The 19019-nt window shown below is 38.1% G+C and overlaps 1 protein-coding gene across 1 annotated transcript; it reads left to right on the top strand.

The window, feature by feature from the left end:
* Positions 1–209: 209 nt before the first annotated feature.
* Positions 210–14683, top strand: CMPK1 (cytidine/uridine monophosphate kinase 1). Its single transcript, XM_060773463.2, has 6 exons — positions 210–564; positions 7494–7640; positions 8519–8671; positions 9944–10020; positions 10110–10206; positions 11055–14683. The coding sequence occupies exons 1-6, from the start codon at positions 403–405 to the stop codon at positions 11094–11096; spliced, it is 678 nt and encodes a 225-aa protein (XP_060629446.2). The 5' UTR covers positions 210–402; the 3' UTR covers positions 11097–14683.
* Positions 14684–19019: the final 4336 nt, after the last annotated feature.

Genomic DNA, 19019 nt, shown 5'->3' with positions numbered 1-19019 from the left:
TTACAGTTTGAATTTCTTCTTGGCCATGTAATGAACTTGGTCAAGTTATACTCTCTCAGCATCAGAGGAAGGCAAAGAGATTTTACCTGTGATGGGTTTTCCATAGGGTTGCCAGAAGTCAGAAGTGGTTGGACGGCCCACATGAACATCCATATCTTTTGTGTACGTGCCCCGCCCTTTTCCTTCTGGCCACGCCCCTTCGGCACCGGGCCTCGCGCGCCATCTCGCTCTTTCTTCCTCCAATCCGGGGGGAGGAGAAGGAAGAGAAGGGGGGGCAGGGCACCCGGAAGCGCTTTCCCTTCCTGGTGACGTTCCAGCCGCCAGCTCAGCCGGCCCAAGCAGTGAGGTGGCCTCCGTGGCGGCGGCGGCGAGGGCGGGCCCTTCCTCCTCGGCCTCCGGCGCATGTTCTGTCGCTGCTTCCTCTCGGCTCTTCGGTTCGGCGCTCCGCTCTCCGCGTCTTCTTCCCCTTCTCGCCTGCGGCTCCTCCTCATGAAGCCCGTGGTCGTCTTCGTGCTCGGCGGACCTGGGGCCGGGAAGGGGACGCAGTGCGCCCGCGTCGTGGAGGTAAGGCGCCCAAGGAGCCTTCCTGCGAAGCCCCTCCGGATCATGGCCTCCCATTCATTCCCAACGGGCGCCGCCGCGCAGAGAACCTGCTCGGCCGGCGGCGGGATCTGTCGCGCTTGATCAGTTCAACTTGGCGTGACCCGAGGGGAGCGGGGGGGAGGGGACGTCAACTTGAGATTGGTGGTGCTGGGGTCGAAGAGGCTTTCGCTTTCAAACACTAGGAGGAGGTCTATATACCAAAAGTGGTAGCGAATCGTCGCACAGCATGCTCTTAAGGGGAATGCCGATGTCTCAGGGAAAAGTATGCATCCCATCGGCATCGCCCCGCATGAACTGAGGCTTCACCTTAGAGATCAGGGTCCCTGTAGCAAAGGCTATTAGAGAGCCAAAAAAACTCTTTAGAGCGGAATCTCCTCTTGTAGTAGACAACCACATATAATTATGCTAGGCAATGGGTTCCGTTGTTAGACTGAATAACCTGCAATCGCCGATCTGTCAGAAAACATATTTGCTAGTGCATAAAACAGCAGAGCTTTAGAAGTGTTTTTTTTTTTTTGCCCAAAAAATTGTTGTGACTCTGTGACCTCATGGACCAGCCCAGCCAGAGCTCCCTGTTGGCCTTTGCCAACCCCAGCACCTTCAAGGTCAGGCCAGTCACTTCAAGGATATCATCCATCCATCTTGTCCTTGGTCAGCCCCTCTTTCTTCCATTTCCCCCAGCATCATTGTCTTCTCTAAGCTTTCCTTTCTTCTCATGATGTGGCCAAAGTACTTCATCTTGGCCTCTACTATCCTTCCCTCCAATGAGCAGTCAGGCTTTGTTTCCTGAAGTATGGACTGGTGGGATCTTCTTGCGGTCCAAGGCACTCTCAGAACTTTCCTCCAACACCACAATTCAAAAGCATCCATCTTCCTTTGCTCAGCCTTCCTTATGGCCCAGCTCTCACATACATAGGTTACTACAAGGAATACCATTGCTTTAACTATGTGGATCTTTGTTGCCAGTGTTGGCATTGTAAAAATCTGGCATTATCTCCTGGAGTATCTCCCCTAAAACAACTTGTTTCATATCATGCACTCAAGAGACAAAGATGGAGTAGACTTTGATGGAAATATTTATTTCGTTTACTCACAACTTTCACTTGTTCAGCATACACAGGTGCAAAATCTTATTAGTCCAGTTTCAAATATCTTTGAGGTGGTTCTCAGTGGCCCCTTCCACACAGCTGAATAAAATCTCACATTTTCCGCTTTGAACTGGAATATATGGCAGTGTTGACACAGGTAACCCAGTTCAAAGCAGATATTGTGGGATTTTCTGCCTTGATATTCTGGGATATAGGGCTGTGTGGAATGACCCTGTGCCAGCCAGCATGGACATCTCTCTTGTAACAAAACAGCTATCAACAGGTCACATAGTCAAAAGGAGAGAGAGAGAGGTCTGCAGCCCCTTTTATAACTTCTCAGAAACCACAGAGTAAAGGAAGCTGCACACCTGAACATACATATAGGAAACAGTAAGCAACAAGATCATAGACAAACGGATTGCTAGAGAAGGCTTGATGAGCGGTGTCCTTTACAATAAAACCTTTGATTGATATGTTTATAACTGAATGAGTTTTATGAGAAGCAAGGCTTTTGGGTCTAGGAAAATGGTTCCCAACTCTGGAGCTTTTGTACTTCAGCTCCTAGAAGCCCCAGCCAGATTAGCCAACCATCAGAAATTCAGGGAGTTGAAGTCCAAAGCATCTAGAGGACCATAAGTTGGGAAAATTACAAAATGCATATTTATCGTATCAAAAGGAAATTGAGAATACAGTTATAATGTATAAAAAACCACAAACAAAGTTAAAAGTTTGGCATTATACTAAAAATCCTTTGACCAGAAGCTGGCCACTTGGAGTGCCTCTGGTGTTAAGGTCCTCCATTGTGCATGTGGCAGGGCTCAGGCTGCATTGCAGTAAATAGTCTGTGGTTTGCTCTTCTCCACACTCACATGTCATGGACTCCACTTTGTAGCCCCATTTCTTAAAGTTAGCTTTGCATCTCATGGTGCCAGAGCACAGTCTGTTCAGCGCCTTCCAAGTCTTCTGTTTGCTCAGGGGGGAGTCTCTCATCTGTTATCAGCCATTGATTGAGGTTACGGGGTTTAGCCTGCCACTTTTGGACTCTCACTTGCTGAGATGTTCCACAAAATGCATCAGGTTATAGGAGTGAAATCCTCTAATACCCCTTCTACACAGCTGTATAAAATCCAGATTATCTGCTTTGAACGGGATTATCTGGCAGTGTAGAAGGGCCATGAGTCCAACTCCTTTTCACCAAGGGTCCCACCAGCCTTAGGCTTGCCTTCAAGGGGCAGTTCAAATCACTACATTGTAATGAATTAATTAGAGTTATGATTATGCTACATCTGGATGGTTTTATGTCTGTTCAATGTTACAACTCCCCAGCTACAAACGTCATGATCTGTAATGCTATGAAAGTTGTGAAAACAATTGAAAAATAATTTTTAGCATTTGTGTAAAACTAGTTACATGCTTCCGTACTTCAGTAGCTCCTATAGCTGTTAGTTTTGAACTTGTTTCAATATGTTGTAATACTTTTTTCTCTACATTAGGGATAGAATATTGTGGTCTTTCAGATATTTTTGGGTTACATACACCAAGCAAATTAGCCAGGCAGTCAGTAGTGAGCAATGCTAGGGATTGTAGTCTGGTGCCACTCCTGCTCCAGGCTTTTATATAAGCAGCATTAGCATTGCCAACTGTCAAAGTACAAATGCATGTTGAAAGGTATTGGAGGAAGGATAGCTATTGCTTTTATCATAGAAACCTTACTGGAGAGCAATCTAGTCAAGCCTGTTGTTTCAGACAGGAAGGGATCATTTTGCAAGATTACCTTTTTAAAAATAGGTATTAACATAAGATAACTTTTAAAATGTCTTTTTAAAAAACCTGTATTTACTTAGAATCTCTAGGTAGAGAATAAAGGATGACTCAGATGGCCTTTGTTATTCACTGTACAGTATTGGCGTGACTTTAAGCTTTATAATACATATTCACTAGAATGCATTGTTTGTACTGACCAAATGCTATGAGGAGCAAGGTGTTCATGTCTGCATGTGGAGGAAAGATTAGCCATCCAGTACAAATGGTGGAGCATTCATTTATACTCGGGGCCCTTCCACACAGCCATTTAACCGAGAATATCAAGCCAGATAATCCACAATATCTGCTTTGAACTGGGTTATCTGACTCCACACTGCCATATAATCCAGTTTAATAGGGATTTTGACAAGCTGTGTGGAAGGAGCCTCAACTCAGGAATATTAATGCCAAATTTGTTCCCTGCTTTGGCAGGAAAATTAATTGATTTTCATATATTTTGAAATAAATGAGGCAAGGATATCAAGGTACTGTTTGTGTCACTTTGTCATGTTTCATATCATAGTTCTAGCTACACATATAGCTCTCTCTTGATCGTTATCCAGAAGTTTGTCTCATTTAATCTCATCAAGAGCCACTCTGTTTGATGATAACATATAATGGGAGTCTTGCTTTACATTAAATTCCCTCTTTCTTTTTCACATGGCACTCAAACATTTATATCTGGAATGAAATTTAGCAGTCTTAATAGCTTTTGTAATAGTAATGGACCTTGAACTTGTGTATTTGCTCCTGTCATCCAACTATTTATTTATATATCGTGTCAGAAGCAAGTTGGGGGTACAGATAACATGCATGTAAAAACACAGACAAAGTTTTTAAAAAACTTGGCATTATGCTAAATGTTCTTTGACCAGAAGCTGGCCACTTGGAGTGCCATATCCAACTGATAACAAATAATGTGCAAGGAAGATCGTGCTAGAAGCTTTTAGCAGGCGTGGAAGTCAGTTTCCCTGTGGAAATAGCCATACATTTGCCAATCTTTGTTATCAATATCTCTGTCTTTCCTTCTCTGAATAAAATCAGTTATAAAGGTGGTGAAAGCTCATCACTTATAGAACAACTGGTTCAAGCAAATGTGCACAAATTTGCACCTTAAATGCATTTAAAGGTATAATATCCTGCTGTGGGTCAGGCACTCCATTTGTAGTCATTATGTTCTGTAAAAGAGTGCCAGATATGGCTGGATCTGCACTGTTATATAATCCAGATTATCAAAGCAAATAATCCACATTATTTTATTTGAACTGGATTATATGTGTCTATACTGTCGGATAATCCAATTCAAAACAGATAATCTGGATTTTATATGACAATGTATATCCAGCCTAAGTCTTAGAGAGATTTGTTGTTGCTTTTTCCCTTGGTTTGTTCTACATACCAACATAATCTTCCCGTTGCAGACAGAAATATTGCATGGGTAAAGCTTCTTATGAAAAGCACTGATTTAAATTGTAACTTGGTAGGATTTTTTTTAGAACGATACATTTATCTAAAAGCAACATTCATTCAAAACATTTTAAGCTTTTGTGCACATTGCAAGGATTTTTTCTGACTAATCTTAGTTCTAAGATTTTGTTTTCGCTTTGTTAACAAGTTGAGGTCCCCCCCCCCGCCCCCAAACTACAAAATCAAATTGATATAACTCTACTGGTGTAGTTATTATAATTATATCTGATGATTCAGAATCTCAACCAATGTGTTTTATGTTCCTAAACTAGTGAAGTAACCTTTTGCATTTTTCCAGAAAATTGTTATGGAGGAGTCATGGTCTCAACATTTCTGTAAACTATATCTCTAGCATACCAAGCCACCTTGTCCATCTCCTGAGGAATCTGTATAATGACCAAGTAGCAACAGTAAGAACAGACCATGAAATAACAGACTGGTTCAAGATCGGGAAAGGTGTACGGCAAGGCTGTATACTCTCACCCGACCTATTTAACTTGTATGCAGAACACATCATGCAACATGCAGGACTTGACAAATCCAAAGCTGGAGTTAAAATTGCTGGAAGAAACATTAACAATCTGAGATTTACAGATGATACCACTTTGATGGCTGAAAGGGTGGAGGATCTGAGGAGCCTTATAACCAAGGTGAAAGAAGAAAATGCAAAAGCTGGATTGCAATTAAACATTAAAAAACCCCAAGATTATGGCAACCAGACCGATTGATAACTGGCAAATAGAGGGAAAAATGTGGAGGCTGTGATAGAGTTTGTAATTTTAGGCACAAAGATTACTGCAGACGCAGACTGCAGCCAAGAAATCAGAAGACGTTTACTTCTTGGGAGGAGAGCAATGGTCAATCTCGATAGAATAGTGAAGAGTAGAGATATCATACTGGCAATGAAGATTCGCATAGTTAAAGCAATGGTATTCCCCGTAGTAACCTATGGATGCGAGAGCTGGACCATAAGGAAGGCTGAGCGAAGGAAGATAGACGCTTTTGAACTATGGTGCTGGAGGAAAATTCTGAGAGTGCCTTGGACCGCAAGAAGATCAAACCAGTCCATCCTCCAGGAAATGAAGCCCAACTGCTCACTGGAGGGAAGGATATTAGAGGCAAAGATGAAGTACTTTGCCACATAATGAGAAGTCAGGAAAGCTTGGAGAAAACAAATATGCTGGGGAAAATGGAAGGAAAAAGGAAGAGGGTGGACCAAGGGCAAGATGGATCGATGGTATCCTTGAGGTGACTGGCTTGACTTTGAAGGAGCTTTGAAGGGGGGTGGGGGGGTGGCCATGGCCGACAGGGAGCTCTGGTGTGGGCTGGTCCATGAGGTCATGAAGATTTGGAAGTGACTGAACAAATAAACAACAACAAATATCTCTATCAGCACCAAACAAATCTATTTGATGAGTTACATAATGCTCTATGGTTGCAAATATTTTGTACATTTGCTCAGTCAGGATTTACCAGATACTTTTCCCCACAATCTTTAGAAACTCGTACAACTATCGTGCTAATAATAAAAACATGTAATGTATAATAATGATAGGGAGTATGTGGCTTTAGAGATTTTGTTGGTCTGCAATTTCCACAATATCTTTTCATTGACTATGCTGGTTAGAACGGATAGGAACTGTGACCCAAAATCTGGAGGTGTGTTTATCCCACCAATTCTGGTGTACTACAGGTTCTGTTTGTGTGGCTTTACAGATACAAAATGCCAAAATATATAAATATTTGTGTCATTTCCTTCTACATCAAAAAGAAAGTATAGTTTGGAAACATTATTCCACATACTGTACATTTCCCCCCTCAAAGAATAAGACAAGGAATTAAAATAACATGAAAGATTGCTCTCACATTAATAAATATAATAGGATGGGACAGAAATAGAAATTACTATAGTTCACATTTTTGTCTCTGTTAATGTAATAGCTACTTATGCCCTTAAAATACTAAAGCACTAAATTTAGAGGGGGGGGGGGGAGAGATAGCAGAGGAGGATAATTATGCAATAACTAGAATAATACTGTTTTAATCCTATGCCATTTTATTGAACTTAGTGGAATTTATATATGTGCATCAAAATGCTATTTTGTTTTGTCGATATTGCTGCATCCTGGAAAGGTTAGTTTAAAAAAAACAAAGTTTATTTCTTCTAAAGTTTAGGGATATTATGTGGTGTTCTATAGTGTATCATTTACATAACAGCTTGAATCTATCGTACTTGCTCTTTATGGTTTTTGTGCTGTTTGTGAATGTTTTTTCATACTTATGTAACTCATGCCAGTTTTTCTTGTCCCAACAAAAGATTTTGACAGAAGTAATGTGCCAGAAACAAAATTATACACCTTCAAATCTGCCTTGACACCCAGACAAAACTTTTTTTATTTCAAGTGTTTTTACTATGGTGGATGTTTTGTGTGCTTTACAATATGTTTTTGGCATGTGTTAATACATATCAATTTCATAAACAGTGTTGACCAAATGTAATTAAATATGCCAAATGTGTCTATTTTTCTCCAGAAATATGGTTACACCCACCTCTCTGCAGGAGACCTTCTTCGAGATGAGAGAAAGAGACCAGGGTCACAATATGGAGAGCTTATTGAAAATTATATTAAAGATGGCAAGATTGTTCCTGTTGAGATAACAATCAGCTTGTTAAAGAGGGTGAGATGTTCAATTTTCCTTGTAAAGCTAAAGCAAAAGACTGCAATAGCTTGATTAAATTTCATTTCCCGTTTATTAGTTACTACACAATGAAAGGGTTTCATTTTTTTATGAAATATTACCTTTTCTTTATGATTGTCCCAATCCAGGAGAGTCAACCCCAATGTGAGGATCATTTTTTTCAAAGGGGTATGTGTGTATGCATTCTAAACAAGGCTTATAAGACCAACTACAGAGATATTCATATCTCCTGAACCAAGGCAATTCTGATTCAAATGAAAGCAAGCAAACCTTAGGCCCAGTAACCTATTTTCCCAGTTGGTAAATTTTAGTACCTCCCATATGCTCTCTGTTTAAGGAAAATGCCACCAAAAGAAAACAGTGAGTTAAATAGAAACAGTTCAATTTCCTGCCTGAGGAAAATTGTTCAGTTAACAGTGCTTTGGGAGGAACATCGCAACAATATTTGGAAGCTGTGCAGTCATCTTGACAGTTTCTGTGACTTTGGGCACAGCAGAATTTAGGAGAAGACCACAAAAAACAAACAACCTTTCAACACAGATTAATCATTCATTATAGCTTATCTAACATCTGTATCTGTCATAAAATGTCTTACATGAGGACCCTCTAGACCAGTGGTTCTCAACCTGTAGGTCCCCAGATGTTTTGACCTTCAACTCCCAGAAATCCTAAAAGCTGGTAAACTGGCTGGGATTTCTGGGAGTTGTGGGGCAAAACACCTGGGGACCCACAGGTTGAGAACTACTGCTCTAGACTGTATTTATTGGTGGATTGGTTGTTTTCATCTCTTTACACGGAGTGTGTACTTGTAATTACAAACAATTGAGTTTTAATCTGTGTTGTCCATTTCCCACCAGGCTATGGATGAAACTATGGCTGCCAATGCACGGAAAAATAAATTCTTAATAGATGGATTTCCCAGAAATGAAGACAATCTTCAAGGTTGGAACAAAACAATGGATGGAAAAGCAGATGTGTCTTTTGTTCTGTTTTTTGATTGTGAGAATGAGGTAATTAGAATATTTACAACTTTCTGAGTATTGTGAAAAGTGACAATGAACAATGTTTCATTGCTGACTTTCTCTCTTCTTTACTGCATATTGGATATCATTTAAATGATAATCAAGTTCATCAAATATTTCTCTTACATAGGGAGCTGGTCTGTTTTGTATCTGATACATTTGCTATTTACAGCTATCTTACAAATAAGAACAAAAATACCCCTCTTAATTTTTCCCATTAAGTGCTGGTTACCAGAAAACAAAGAGTTGTAAAAGCTAGGAGGTAATCTGTATATTATTTTGTTGTTGCATTGAGCTGTAGCCAAGAAGTCCATGCAAAATTTCTCATTTGGTGATGTGTAAGTGACATTAATGATCTTAGCAATCTCCTACAGTATTTTATTCTGCACTCTACTTCTATCATTTAAGAAAGCATTTTGTCTTTTTAATTAGAAAGAAATTGTAAAGTATACCTTGTAAGTTCATGTTCACATTCTCCTATTTGATACAGTTTTGATATTGTTCTGTGTATGAGTTATGTCTGGCTGGTACAGTGATAATTTCTTATATCACACTATACTGAATTAGAATCCTAGGAATTCTGGGGTGCTTACAGTAGATTGGAAACAAATTAGAATAATAATTGAAAGTGAATGAAATGGATAAAAAGCTAGTATTACTGTGGTAGAAACAGGGGCAGTCACAGCAGAAATATATCCAATGCCAGCAATAACACAAATCTGTGGTCTTTGGAAGAGTCTGTGTTCCAAGACCACAGAGATCTGGAGGCCACTAGTAAGGCAGTTGCCGAGGAAGCAAATGACGTTGTAGGAAGAAAATCCTAGAAGAAAATCCCTGGGAAAGTTTGCAATAAAAATCCTAGCTATGGTAATATGTGCTAATAAAATATTTCCACAAAAAAATCAATAGAAGTTTGCAGTTAGCACTTGGTTGCCAAAATTTGTTACTTTCGGGGGATTATATTATGAGGGGCTAAAATAACCAGTCTACAAATACAATGCAGGCTACAATGGTTTCTGATGTATGGTAAAACAACAAGATCTGTTAATGCTTTTTTTGCTTTCAGTTGCTTGCTGTTTATTTATCCTTTTTTGACTTTTTATTTTCTAAATTATTGTGAATGGTGCTACACAAAATTATACAAACATTCAAAACATTTACCTTAGTAACACGTGTTTACATAATTTCTCCTCTGTCTCCCTCCCTCTGTTACTGCTTGTGATTTTATGTTTTGCTAACCTTTTCCATCTTTGTTTGAAGATCTGTATTAACCGCTGCCTTGAAAGAGGGAAGAGCAGTGGCAGAACTGATGACAACAGAGAGAGCTTGGAGAAGAGGTACTCTGCATATACAGGCTTTCACTATTTGGCTTTCTGGTGCTTTTCAAATGTGTGTAATTCATTCTTTTATTTTCTCCTTCCTCTAGAATTCACACATATCTTGAATCTACGAAGCCCATAATAGACCTCTATGAGAAAATGGGCAAAGTTAGGAAAGTGGATGCTTCCAAATCTGTTGATGAAGTAAGTTGAAAAGGAGGCAAGTTTGGTTTTACATTTTTTGTCAAGATCCATTAAACACAAATGAGCTTCAAGAACTCTGAAGGCTTTTGGGATTGAAACTGAGTATAAAGAGGGGTACACTTTATTCTTTCTCCATGATTAAACAGAAATAATTTGACAATGGTGCAGTTAATATTGTTATCAAGCCATTGATATGAAGCAATTCAATTCGGCTGTTCTGCTCAACATAAAAGTTGATAATTGAAGCTTCTAATACCAATCCCAAATGACCCATTATCTCCCCTGTGAGAGATAATTGTGTCTACTCTGCCAGAGTAAAATGGAGATGTAGAGTGTGCCATGCAGGTGTGTATAGAAATGATGTAGGAGTTGATGTGGCAGAAACGTCTACTTGCAATTTATCCCGTAGTACAGGATAAAGCCCATGTACAAACGTGACTTCTAAGACTGGGATCTGTTTTAAATCCTTATTAAAAATTAGGAGAGGGCAAGGTGAGAAATATTCTAGCTTTGTAGAGCTCCATAGTTCAGGAGAACTTTCTAGCAACTCATAGAAAGCCACCAGAGTTGCTGCATCAACAGCAGCAAATTTGGCAGCAGTGTTTCAGCCTAAGAGTTTCAAGAGATTCTGTTCTAGCAAAATTACCCACCCTTTTATAGATTCTGATTTGGTATTGCAAATCACAGTCAGATTCTTAAGAAAATCTGTTCCCAGACTGGGCCTCGTGGACATAGCAAGTAGAGGAAAGAAGCAGTCGTGCCTCTAATTTTCTTCTCATTCTCTCAGGGCTTTTTATATTATTGAATCCATGTAAAAAAGCTTTTCTATAATGTCTCTTCTCTTTCAGGTTTTTGACAAAGTTGTGAACATCTTTGATAAAGAAGGCTAGTTTGCTACGTGGATGCTGTTTCCAAACATGCTTGAATCTTGCTTTAAGAGCTGCTACTGTAGACCATTTTATAATGGTGACATAAATGCCTTTTTAAATACTTATGTGTTAAAAACAGTTTTTAAATTGTTAAATTGTTAATTATTTGGAAATACGGTATGACATTGCAACTGACTTGAAGTTAGTGAGAACTGCAAAGCAAAGCTAGTAATCAAGTGCTTAACATAGCTTTTTCCAGAGAGCTCTGGCTCTACTCTCTTCCGCCCTTCCCCCTTATTATCATAACCAGTAGTTTTCTTTTTCTTTTTTGACTTTTGGGACCCTACACATTGAGATTGTAAGTATATGTGAAAGGGCCCATTGGTTTTTCTTTCTTCCCCCATTTTGGACCAAAAATAACAAATTGTGTGGATTTTTTTACTTTAAAAAATCTTGTGGCATTTTCTGTATTGAATGACAAGCATTTGCAGCTGAATACAATATATACCTTTTTGATCCTGGATTTATTACTTATCTGGTTGCTGTTAAAGCGGTCACTTATGAGGCATGCTGGTATTAGTGAAGCTGCCTGAAAGTAACCCATTTTTCCACATTTTGCAACCATCCCTATTTTGTGTACACTTGAAGTCTCAGAGAAGGAAAAGATTCAGCATACAAAATGGGAAAACCCCATTAGGGGAGTGGGTGGTTCATTTTTTAAAGAAAATACTGCAGTATCTGAGGATTACAGGGATTATGATTTATGACTGGGAATTAGGTCCAATGTAAGGCCCAGTGGACATGCATCTCATTGAAATCAATGTAAAAAGTTAATTATTACTAAACTCCCATTCATTTTATTAGGATCTAAATGCTATAGGTTGGACTCAAATCAGTGTATTTAGGATTTATTTTCAGGTTATGTGGGCATCATTTGTTCTTACTTTTTTGTATATTTACAAGTAACCAGGGCATTGGATATGTGTGATGCTCAAATGGTTCAGATAGTTTGAGAAATCACATGTTTGAGAGCAGCTATTACATCGACTTTCCTTTGTCACATATCTCTAGCTGCGTGATACAATTCTTTTATGAAAAGCTTTGTAACAAAATTGCTTATTTATTCATTGACTTGAAGTGTATTTGTTTGAGATATGGTGGAAGATAATATTTTTATGATTATTTCCCCCCAGGAAAAATTGTGTAATTTGAGCAACATTTTCATGCAGTCATACTTTTTGTATACTTTGACGAATGTAAAAGAAATCATTTTTTTAATTTTTAAAGTAAAAATATTAGATCTTTATGGTTTGGATTTAGTGCAGTGCTGGTGGAAGACTTAGTTTAGTGAAATTAATAATTAGCAAAACCCTGCTAGAATGTTTGCACAGCTGTTCTGATGGCATGTTTAAGTTTTAAAACTATACAAGGAAAAACCAGAAGGGTTGGTCACTTAGGATCTATTCATAATTATAACTTTTTTTGCTCTTAATTTGTTCAGATCTTCAAAATCTAAAGCCTAAATCAAATTGTTAGCCTTATCGAAAGTAGGCATATAGAATCAATTGAAGTTATAGAAGTATTACTTAACGAATTCATCCCATATTAAGTGATTCTTCTATGCCTGGGACTAGCAATATGATTTAGACCCAAAACATCATTCTTTTTCACTTAACATCTTAAGATTGTTCAGTAACATTTTTCTTTGTGCATATCAAACGGCCATTTGAACTGACTGTATTAACAATTATGAATAATTCTTCCTGTTTTATGTATATCTCACACACAGAAATACCATTTAGTTATATTATTTTGTCTTCTAATAAAACGTAACTAAGGCACTTCAATTGACTTTGAAAAACTGGGTCTTTGTGTTGTGTGATTTTTCCCTTTGGTGATCTTCCAAAATGTATTTGCCTTTTCAAGGGCAAATATCTATGATGCCATACCAAGAACAAATTTCATGGATGTGACTGAAAAGGGTAGGAACTAGAAAGCACCAAACACCCCCTTTTCTCTCTGTGTATCCAGTTGGCTGATTCTGTGACAATTTCATCAGTCAGTAGAACTTTGAGTGGTCTGTGAAACCTATCAGAGCAGGGTTTTCATGGTGCAGAGGGTTATATGGGAGAATGGAAGAAGGCCCTGTCATGCTAACTAGCAATCAAGCACCAGTGCAATGCTTGATATAGGCCTTTGCCTCTTCTACTTTGGATTTCCCACTACAGAGTATATTTTTTCTTATATTTTACAGACCATCTATTAGGCTTTAATTGCATACCTTTGTGTATAACATTTATTTTAGCCTAGTGGGGCCAAAAGAAATGTGGGGCCAAAATTTCATGAAATCTGATTTGAGCCTGTGTCTTCCAAGAAGGAGGTGTAATCCAGTTGAAGCAGATGTCTATTACAGCAAGAAAAAGAAAATTAATTTAACGGAAACAAAATTCAGGCCTAAATCAGAAGGACTTGAAGACATGTACAAACAAGTATTTCTGCAAATGCATGGTGACAAAGCCTGACAATTCTCCCGTTTATGCAATGAACACCACACATGATCCCTTTCTTGTATTCTGGCTTTTACTGCACATCAGGCTACTTCTCTATGCATGAAACCTCAATTAAAACATGCTGTGAGCATTACTCAGCCTATCTCGCTATTGCTCAATGTGTCAGTATAGTACTGACTGAAAGCATCACCAATGTAATCTTTCATAATGATAGACATTAGCAAAAAAGTTTTTTTTTGTATTGATGTATTAGTATAGCAGTGTTTAGGTTTTAAGAATATTAACAGAAATATATGTACACCTTCTCTTGCCATTTAGTTGCCTCTCTGTTTTAGAAATGGAAGGAACCATTCAATTTAAAATGTTATTAATATTGAATTTTAGGTTAGCAATACTGTCTGATTGGAGTGGATTAATTCTGTCAGTCTCTTATTTCTTCATTTTTGATAATGGATACACTAATGTATTCCACAGAGCAGAAAACTATTTTTAAATAAAGCCTTCTGACATATTTGCGAATATGTTTAGTTCCAAACTAACTTCCTCGTGAATCACTGCCATGCAGTTTCCACCAGATATAATGAAGTTAGGAGGATCATGGCTATGAACATACAAGTCTAGTAGTCCTAACTGGTATATTATTTTTGCCAGCATGCAGTTAAGTGCCAATGGGTGGGTGTTATGGTCCTCTAAAAAGTGGACCATAACATGAAGAGACTGGTAATATGGCCTCAATTTGATGTAAACCATGCTGTATTTTCCAATCTATCTGCCCATTGCATATGTGAATCAGGGTAATGGCTGGAGCTGCTTGCTTTTCTTTGAGGCATTTTCTGCAACGTAGCCTGTCATCAGTTTTGGTGCTGCTCATATCAAGTATAAAACCTTGTAAATGCCTTTTTGGGTTTGTTCCTTTTGGTCTAGATGAGATGGTCTGCGGAATGCTAGCAAGGGGCTTAAATGTTCTCCTAGATTACTTGGTGTAGAGTTTAAGCAGATTGGTGTTGCTAGTACAGGATTTGTCATGTTTTGTTGTGTATACTTGCTTTCTTTGCTTACCCAGTTTTATCTCTGCTTTAATAAACTTACTTAATTTTACTGTCTTGGATTCATTTCTTTTTTATAGCTGCAAGGGTTCATGTGTTACCACACTTAGTTTGGAATCACAATTTTGATGTGAATCATAGAGTACTAGACATAGATAGGGATCTTGGTTTTGCCCACCTAAAACCAAATTGTGTGTGTGTGTGGGGGGGGGGGTGTTCATCTGAAGCCTGAAGGAGCTGGAGAGGTACAAGGGGTCCACAGTTAAGACAATGGAATATTAACCATCTAGCATCAAAGACTCGCCAATCAAAATTTGGATGGAATCCATCTAGTGTGTCCATCATCAATTATAGCATTTCCTCATGAGGTTTCCACAGAAGTGTATGATAGAGCTGAAAGCTGCTCATCTTCATTCTTCCGACAGAAGCTTTCCACTGATGAATATGTATTAGTTGCATTTCACCCTGAAGTCTTTAGTATGAAGTGAAGGACAACATAATTCATTTTTAATATTCAGTATACAATATGGTTGTGCAACCCCCATTCCCAGTTTGGAATGTTTTGGAAATCATCAAGACCTAATCAAAATCCCAATGTCTTCTGTTGAGACATTGACTAGCCATATCCTATACATAAATGTGAGAGTTTGACAATCAGATAAATCCTGCCATATTGCAGACCCCTAGTACCAGAGTTTAAAGTTTCAAAGCTTCCTTTTGGCATAGATGAATTCATTTGCAAGGCTTGTTAAACAGACTGATTTTTCTTTTTGTGGAGTATAACTAAAGCATTTTCTGCAGAGTACACTGTAAGCAGTGGAATTTGTTGCTAACAGGTTCACATAAATATCTAAAACAATCACTACTTGGCCATCAGAAACCTTTTACTGTTGCCAAATTTTTCACAACCCCAACATTGAGCTAAAGGGTAAGGATCCACAGTTTAAATTTGCATTTCGTATATTTTCTATTACTCATGTGCAAAGAAACAAAGACATAAACCAAAAGTTTAAAAAAAGAATGAAAGAAAAAGGAAGTGCACTGTTAACAAAAAATTCTGCTGAACAAAAGCACTGAAACAGTCATACAAACTCATTCAAATAAGCATAAGGAACTATTAAACTGGATAGGAACATGTTTAGGATCTATAGGACGCCAATAGAATAAAGTTAGATAAAAAGGCTGTAGAAGGAAAGGGCTTTTTCACACTATACAGCTATACTATATACTAGTATAATTCCATTAAACTGCCATGGTTTTCATGTCGGTATAAAGCACATTCTGAAGAGGAATCCTGGGATTTGTCTTTTAGAGCACAGTTGTTAATATTCTCAGCTAGAGACCTCTGGCATCTCAACAAACTAAAAATTACAATTTTCCCTTTGCTCTAATAGTGGCAATTAAAGTAACATTATAGTACTATAGTTATGTAGTGTGAAAGAGTGCTGTATCTCCCTTCCTTTTCTCCGTAAAAAGAATTTGAAGAAGATTTTCAGTGCTGACAATTCACCATTCTTCCCCCAGGACTAATGAAATGCTAAAGCTAGAGTGTTAGCAAGCAGTCTGGTTCCCGTTCCTTTTTCTTTAGCATTTTCTTTATACTGTAATGACACTGTCATTGAGCATTTCTTTTAGCCTTTTCATCATGAAAAAAATTGTGTTCTTTTTTTTTTAAAGAACTAGAGAATCTTTGCAATTGACTATAGATATAAGAAGAGTGCTTGATCTTTGCATTTTCAAAGATGGTTCTTCTGAAGTGTGATGCTCTAAAAGTGGTTGCACTCTCTTTCGGTGCTTCTTCACCTTGCCACAAGGAGGAGTGCTTGCTTTGTATAGAATTACTGGAGTTTAGCCTTTCTGAACTAATATATTTAAAATTAGTGCCTTCCCAGAGCCAGGATTGCATTTCCAAATTATGTGATTATTTTGAAGGTTTTTTTTCTTGTCAGGAGGTACTTGAGAAACTGCAAGTCATTTCTGGTGCAGGAGAATTGGCCATCTTCAATGATGTTGCCCAGGGGATGCCTGGACATTTTACCATCCTGTGGGAGGCTTCTCCCATGTCCCCGCAAGGGAAACTGGAGCTCACCCCGCTCCCCAGATTTGAACCGCTGACCTACATTTCCAAACTGGAAGAATCTTAAGGAGTGTGGCTTGGGTTAACTAGTCCTTGGGTTGTCTTGATAGGCTAATAATCGATATGAGATGTGTCTAGAGACTGGCCACGAATTAATTTAATTAATATTCAAAAGGAAAAGTTAACCCAGAGTGGAATCCTGTGCTTGCAGGTTGGAAGGTGGAAGGAATATATCACCCTTAGAATATGAGGATATCCTCATCTTTAAAATGCTTAGTAAAATACAAACTTTGGCAACATAATCAAATATAAACTGTTGCAATGGTAGATACACATAATTTTAAGTAAGAGTAATGTATTTGCACTTGCTTAGAAAATGAAAGTAATGATTTATTTATTCTTCAATGACTATGGAAGGTGATATCAATACACCCCTCCCCTTGTTTCTTTCTTTGACATTACAGAACCCATTTCCAGGTTATTGTTCATGGAATAATTATATGGAGTACATTAAATAAGATTTGGTAATTATATGAAAGAGAGCTGGTTTGGTGTACTGCTTTGAGGGTTGAACTAGGGACCATTCCACATAGCTGAATAAAATCTCACATTTTGTGCTTTGAACTGGAATATCATGGCAGGGTGGACCCAGTTCAAAGCTGATATTGTGGGATTTTCTGCCATGATATTCTGGTTGTGTGGAAGGGCCCTAGGATACTAGCAGTCCAGGGTTCAAATCCCCACTGCAAGGATATCACAGTCATCAGATTCTAAACATGTAGGCAACTTTGTACTACTTGAGTTTTATATGGAAGTTTAAATATGCAAAAGTGAAACAGTAACTTAAATTTTCTGTGCAAGATTGGAAGAAATGAGTAAGGCTATACTTGTCAGTTATGATCAAGTCAAGGTTAAAGTATTTCAGTAGCAGAAGGATTGTATGTGTTTATATATGTGTTAGGGTTATGAGTGTTAGGCTATCCAAAACAGGACATGCCTATCTCTTTATGTTCCTTTTGGATCCTTGTTCTAAATATAATATATAGCATAGAGAGGGCTCAAATGAAGAAACCTGCAAGTGTAAGGAGGATGAATAGAACTATTATTGATTAATTATTTACAGTATTCATATACCGCTTTTCTCACTCCTGGGAGGACTCAAAGCGATTGACACAGAAATAATGGCAAAATTCAATGCCGTACACACGTAAACAAAATCACAAATCAACACCATATAACTAAGCATAAAATCAACAGGACAATACACCATAAGATAAGATAAAATGACATTTGAAACATGAATATAAGAATGAAAACCCCTAATAAAAACATTAAAATTACATGATCCAAACATGTAGACATGGCCATTCCAAATGTCGATTGCACATATTCCATATTTACTTCTTGTACTGCGTTACTTTATGCAGGAGGGAACTAGGATCCTCAGTTGTAGTGTGGCAATTCACATCCCCTCCCTTCACCTTGTGTTTTGTTTAGTTTTGTTTTGGAGTGGGAGAAAGCAGTTTATATACTGAACGCATTCAAAGAGACCCAGTTTGGCTTTATCCAAATCTAATGTACATTAATATTTTAAAATTAATATGTTTTAGAAGAGTTGTGCCAATTCCTAACTGCGTAGAAGTTAGAAGGAAAAATAGAACAAGAATATCAGATAATCAGCCACCCCCTTATTAGAAATCTGATAGAGTAGCAGAACTTTGAAGTAGCTGCCACTTCATGAAACAGCAACTCTCATTTAAGGTCATTAGCAAGCAGCATAACAAAAGAAGACAGACACTAGCCATATTAACTGTTACAAATTTGCAGGAAGACTTATTTTGACAGCCCGAAAAACCTACAATAACCCAAGACTTGTTTTGTTTCTCCAACAATTATCCAATAAAGTTGTAGCATAGCATAAATGTAAACCATTATGGTTACAGTGAATCTTACAGCTATGTTCCCAAACCATGCAATGGCCTTCTATTCCTCTGTTGAGCAATAGTCTGTTACGAACCCACAACTCACTCTGTCAAAAGTGAGAGGGGTTTGTCTTTGTGTTTGTGGAAAAAACAATTTACGCTCAACCACTTGTACAACTATACTCATACCACCATAGCATAATAATAGCAAGTATTCCTTTTTGAGAATAGATTTCTCTTTTTCTGTACTTGAACTGTCAGTGTCACTGTAAAGACAATAACACCTTTGTTACTGGTGGCACATCTCTATTTCTTTCTGGAGAAAGGCCTTGCACTGGGGGTGCTGGTGGAAAAGACATTTGCTAGCACAGAACTTTACTCAGTTTTGC

The sequence above is a fragment of the Anolis sagrei genome, chromosome 4, assembly GCF_037176765.1.
Source record: "Anolis sagrei isolate rAnoSag1 chromosome 4, rAnoSag1.mat, whole genome shotgun sequence".
NCBI classification, from domain to species: Eukaryota; Metazoa; Chordata; class Lepidosauria; order Squamata; family Dactyloidae; genus Anolis; species Anolis sagrei.
Note: the sequence above shows the minus strand (reverse complement) of the source record. Positions and strands in the feature narration are given on the sequence as shown.